This window comes from Anopheles ziemanni, chromosome 2 (assembly GCF_943734765.1).
Source record: "Anopheles ziemanni chromosome 2, idAnoZiCoDA_A2_x.2, whole genome shotgun sequence".
NCBI classification, from domain to species: domain Eukaryota; kingdom Metazoa; phylum Arthropoda; class Insecta; order Diptera; family Culicidae; genus Anopheles; species Anopheles ziemanni.
The window spans coordinates 32904982-32910923 of record NC_080705.1 but is presented as its reverse complement, the minus strand read 5'-3'; the positions used below and the strand labels follow the sequence as shown (position 1 = coordinate 32910923).

The window sequence follows — 5942 nt, the reverse complement described above, 5'->3', positions numbered from 1 at the left end:
ACAGCAGTAATCACGGATGCCAGTCCGTACGGTTTAGGAGCCACTCTTATTCAGTTCGATGAAGCTGACAATCATCGGGTTATTAGTTTTGCTTCTAAAGCATTAACTGATACAGAGCGCCGTTACTGCCAGACGGAAAAAGAAGCACTGGCAATTGTTTGGGGTGTGGAGCGATTTCAATATTACCTCCTGGGGAAATCTTTCGACATATTTACGGACTGCAAGGCACTGAGTTTTCTTTTCTCACCGCGATCAAAACCGTGTGCACGCATAGAGAGGTGGGTACTACGACTACAAGCGTTTGACTACAAGATTATTTTCATGTCAGGGAAAAGCAATGTAGCTGATGTGCTATCTCGTCTACCAGTACAAGAAGCAGTACCGTTCGACCCATCAGAAGAAATATTTGTTCGAGAGGTTGTTATGTACGCGACAAGTTCCACAGCGTTGATTTGGCATAGTATCAAGGAAGAAAGCAAGGCAGATCTAGAAATACAAGAAGTGTTAGGACTATTAGCATGTGGAGAGATCGAGAAATTGACGATAACTTATCGGGTGATAGCGAATGAGTTATGTGAATTGAAAGGAGTGCTCTTACGTGGAGACAGAATAATTGTTCCAAATTCGTTAAGGAACAAGGTACTGACTACAGCTCATGACGGTCACCCAGGAATTACAATGATGAAAAACCATCTGAGGTCTCATGTTTGGTGGCCAAAAATGGATGCGCAGGTGGAACAATTTGTAAAGAATTGTCGTGGTTGTATGCTTGTAGGAGCACCAGAATCTCCTGAGCCATTGCAGCGAAGTCAACTACCCGTTTCGCCATGACACAAAATTTCGTTAGATTTTCTAGGTCCCTTACCAGAGGGACAACACTTGTTGGTAGTAATTGATTGTTACAGTCGATTCATGGAAGTGTGTGAAATGGAATCGACAACTACCAGTGACATAATCAGAGAGTTATCGATAATATTCAGTCGGTATGGAATCCCAGCAGCGATGAAAGCTGATAATGCACCCCAGTTTAGTGGCGATTGTCTTGAATTAAAAGAGTTTTGCGAAGCGAATGGTGCGAAACTTATGAATACGATACCTTATTAGCCTCAATCGAACGGGGAAGTAGAGCGTCAGAACCGCTCGATTCTGAAACGCCTGCGTATATCGCAAGAACTGGGACGAGACTGGAGACAGGAATTGTACCATTATTTGTTAACTTATCATGCAACCAAACATCCGGCCACCGGAAAATCTCCAGGAGAAATAATGTTTGGTCGACGCATCAAAAGTAAATTGCCCACCATTTCCTCTTTTCAGGAAGATGTGGAAGTAAGAGATAGGGACGCATTGGTAAAAGAGAAGGGAAAGCAGTATGCCGATAAACGGCGCGGGGCGAAGAGAAGCCAGATCGAGGAAGGTGATCACGTGTTAGCCAAAAATATGAGGAAAACCAACAAACTAGAGACGGAGTTCAGAAATGAAAAATTTATTGTCCGCCGTAAAATGGGCAGGGATACGATCATCCAGTCAAAGGAAACCGGTAATGAGTACAGGAGAAGCTCAGCTCATCTCAAAAAGATAGAAGGGCTTTCTTCAACGGAATTAGTAGATACAGGTTCGACAGATAACAGAAATTCAAATCCGAACAAACGAGTTAGACAACCACCGAGAAAGTACCACGAATTTATAGCACATTAGAGTTCTATCGAGAACGTTCAGTTAAGAGGGACAATAATTTTGAATTAACACAGTAGAAATAAAGATAGCTAACCGAAGCGTACACATTTATTTATACAAAGGGAGGGTTGTAGTATATCAACCTTGTGCATGCATCATTCTGCATCAACCCTGCACTAATGTCAACGTGTGACAGATGTGACAACGGTATGAGACAGGAACTAAAGCTTGTCAAGTGCAGAGGGCATTCATGTTCCGACGATCGACAGAGAAAGACACGATATTACAGGGTGGATGGAGGAAGGGGGAGAGTACTCGAACGTTGCCAAAAAGGGCCACGGTGACCCTTTTCCAGTCGATTGTTTTGGCCTCCGGTTGTAAGGCCGAACGGCCTGGAAATGGGACTGAAAAGGGTTCAACGAAGCGTTCTGAGGTGGCACGAGGGCAAACCAAATGCGTCGGCGAGTCGCAATGTCGATTGTGGCAGGCGAAATTATTCCAGATTTACGAGACCAGGGAATTCGGAGGCGACTCCAGTGCCCACCCAAACCCAAACAACCCCCCCTTCAACCGGAGGGGTTCGCACGTAACGACAATAAAGTACAAATTTATTCATGATTCGTTTGAGTCTGAAAAGGCATTAAGTCTTGCCTAGATCCAGGATCCTCCACGCCCGGATCACCGGGGAGGTTGACGGGGGCGCAGAGGGAAGGACATCCTGCCATTATTTGTTTTCGATCTTAGGGACACTGGGAGAATGGAGCGGAAGGGAGCGGAGGGAGGCACTGAAGCGTTTCGAAGCGGAACCCAACTGTCCGACTTTTACGAGAATAAAAAATGGCAAGGAACCGCATCCGCTTCCAATGTTCTCCTGGCAAGGAGCCACCCGGCCAGTAACGAAGCGTACTCACAACTAAGGCCAACATTGTGCATACATGGAGTTACCCTGGGGGCATTCTCAGAGTCTCCAAAACAACAGAGCACGGACTGATTATGGGAGTTGTAATTCTATTTACATTTTCCCCCGTTGCCCCCGGGGTGGACCGACATGGCGCAGACAACTGCATTCCGGAGCTCGTTGTTATGCATTGCCATATTCATCAAAGTCACCTCAAGTTTACCCGACCGGTGTCGGAGCCTAACAAAGCGACACACTGATTGTGCAAACAGGAAATTTCTGTTTGGATATCATTTTTCTCCTGCCGTAAATGTCCACACGAGCAGCAGTTGGACAAACAACTGCACAAACTCTAGTGTAACTACGAACTATAAATATCACCTGCCGGGGTGAGTCCTATCAATCGTACCTTCAGCTAGATAGTGAAATGATGAAGATGGCATCCAAAACGAGCTTTATTCTAATTGCTTTCGGGATGATCTGTCTGCTTCAGGTGAGTTGGATTCGGGTTGCTGTGTTCATCGGAGCACCGGGATAACGGTCTCCCTTTCTTGTCATCACAGACCACCCCTATCAGTGCCACAAACAAACACGCGGGCGAGCTGCTCAAGGCGTTCCGAAGAATCCAGTTCGATTGGACGAAAAAGAGCTTCTATCTTCAGAGCGCCAAGTTCGGCGTGCAGGTGCAGCTGCGGGAGCCGTTGGTGAAGAAGGCGCTCGGTTTGTCGGACGACGTTAACGTAAGTCGTCGCCAAGATTTCTCCATGATCTCGTCTACCGTTCTTAAATAACCTACCGCTACCTCTGTGGTACTTTTCGCCCTTCGTCAGCTTTCCACGCCATGCCTCGACCAGATGGTGACCAAAGTGCACGACCTGGAGGGCACATTCTACGCCGGATTCAGCTATGGCTGCGAGAACCGCGACCAACAGTACACGGTGGAGTGTTTGGAGACGGCCAAGCCCAACTATTTGAGCGGTCTGGAGGAGCTTCGTAGCGAGACCGAAAAGTGCTTGGAGGCCAAGTGAACGACAGGTGAAGACGGTGAACAGGACTGCGCAAAAGGGTCGCTGTTTATTTCGAATTACCCTTTTCCTAATTGGACCGTGTTGCGTGCACTTGTATCTGAAGTAATAAATAAATCATGAAACGAATGGCAAATGTTTGGCATAAATTTATTGGGGGCTGGCTAAGACAGTTGGAAGATTATTTGAGAAAATGTTTTGTTACTATCTTATCGATCCACTCCACTAAATCAGATATTCAATTTGAAACGATTTATTCGTTGCTTTAGGTGTTGATTTATTTTGTTCGTTTTATATAGTTATGCTGAAGATATGGCATGACCGCAAGTAACGAGACACAGTGTTCCCAGTGATCTCATGGTCAAAAAAACATGAGCTTCACGTACCGTATGGACAAGCTCCAAGACCAGCACCTTCGGAAAGCCAATTAGTTGTAGTCTTGAGGCGAAGATAGTTGTAATGAAGGAATAACAAACAAAATTACAATTATACAGTGATATGCCATGGCGTATTATTGATAGCATAGTTTCAATAGCATTTTTTAAACAAATAAGAGTAATTTAATACATTGGAACAAATTATCAACATTTTGTATCTTGCACTAAGTTAAAAATGACACTTGCATATTGATAATGTAGGTTTTAGACCAGTGGTGTCAAACTCGTTTGACCTCGCGGGCCACATTTCGCCCCAAAATAGGTTCGCGGGCCAAAACGTTAAATTGATTGGATTGATGAAAATATGTTCTTATCAGTGTTGTTTGATCCAAACAGTCAATCGTGTTTAACACCTTCAAATTTTTTAAATATTATATTACTTCTTATAAAATTTACAACTTTCAGTAAAAGATAAATTTTCTTTAACACTATTGTGCATTTTGGTAAAGATTTAAAAAAAGTAAATGAGCGTAATTATTACAGCTAAATTATTGCTCCACATCTGTTATTTTATTTAGAATGCTCTTATAGTTCATGACGTTTGTTTTGCATGAACACTATTTAGTCGCTTGTCTCGAAAATCTGTGTGAAATCTTTGCTCTTGTCAACCGCAATATATCGGCGTGATGTGGATCAAAGTTATGTATCACTTTCTTACAGAAATTGTTGCAATTGACGTTCGTTCAGTTCTCTTGCAAATCATTCAATTCAACAAAAGAAATTTTGCTATTCAAACAAAAGCTAATACTAAAAGATCCAAACTTTCGATGTATTGCTTCAAAGAGGTCGCGGGCCGGATCCGATGTTCTTGCGGGCCGTATGTTTGACATCCCTGCTTTAGACAAATAAAACTGTACCAGATACGACTACCCGTCATCATGATTGTTTTATGGTTGATTGTATTGGCTTGAATCAATCAAAGTCAGAAAAAGTTTACTCAAAAACATAGAAAACCCATTATGAATACATGCATTATTTCTTTAAATCAGCTGACCAAACTAAAATACTCGTTATCACGCACGCATTCCTCGTATAAATGCAACCATGTGTTTCTCAACCCCATCATTGATAGCTTCGTTGTTTCCCATATAAAAATGCACTTTAAAATAACCCTGGTTTTGGTTATTTCAGTCATTATATGTTTTTTGCAGGTCAGAAAGCATGTGAAAAGTTTAACCTTGTTTATTTACACATTTTCTTTGTGGTTCTTTCAGGTGAGCCCCACCGATGCCACATTCCAGCACGCCAAAGATGTGTTGGAGTACTTCAAAAGAATTCGGCTGGACAAAACGAAGAACAGCGTGTACAAGTCCTACGTTAAATACGGCGTACGCAACGTTCTGCGAAATCCACTCCTCACGAAGGCCGGCTGTCTTAAGAAGGAAGTAAAGGTAAGTAAACGTACGAAATGTTATTAACTCGTCGGGATTAGATCTGTGAATTCAGTAATCCAAGCACAAACGTACGCGAATATTCCCCAGCTTTCCTCCGACTGCCTGAACCGCATGGTGGACAAGGCGAGGCAGCATGAGAATAAATTTTATGCAAAGTTCACCTACGCCTGCAAGGGGCATGCCGAATATTCGGCCGCGTGTCTCGAGTCCGCCCGGCCACAATATTACCGCCGACTGAGGGCCCTCGTTGCGCAGACAGAAAAGTGCTGGAAACTGTAGAACCCAGTTTTTTTTTCTTATTCGATTAACTTGAACGCTGTTCTATCCAAACCCGCGCTAGAGCCGGTTGACCTGCTAGGCTGTTTTTCGTAAGGCTTCAAATAAACTCAGAGACACTTAATTGTGCAAAAAATGAAAACTTCCTCTCAATTTTATCAAGCATTTCCTCTTTTTCGTTCCAATTGCAAATGAAAGGAATTATTGAAACAATGTTATGTCAACATGCTGCTTA

The 5942-nt window shown here is 43.3% G+C and overlaps 2 protein-coding genes across 2 annotated transcripts; both read left to right on the top strand.

Moving 5' to 3' along the window:
- The first annotated feature begins 2991 nt into the window (after window positions 1-2991).
- LOC131281023 (uncharacterized) lies at window positions 2992-3721 on the top strand. The gene is made up of 3 exons (XM_058310274.1): window positions 2992-3068; window positions 3139-3315; window positions 3406-3721. The coding sequence occupies exons 1-3, from the start codon at window positions 3003-3005 to the stop codon at window positions 3601-3603; spliced, it is 441 nt and encodes a 146-aa protein (XP_058166257.1). The 5' UTR covers window positions 2992-3002; the 3' UTR covers window positions 3604-3721.
- A 1410-nt stretch (window positions 3722-5131) lies between these two features.
- Window positions 5132-5710, top strand: LOC131293449 (uncharacterized). The gene is made up of 3 exons (XM_058321526.1): window positions 5132-5152; window positions 5252-5428; window positions 5519-5710. Exons 1-3 carry the CDS (start codon window positions 5132-5134, stop codon window positions 5708-5710), a joined length of 390 nt encoding a protein of 129 aa, XP_058177509.1.
- The last annotated feature ends 232 nt before the right edge of the window (window positions 5711-5942 follow it).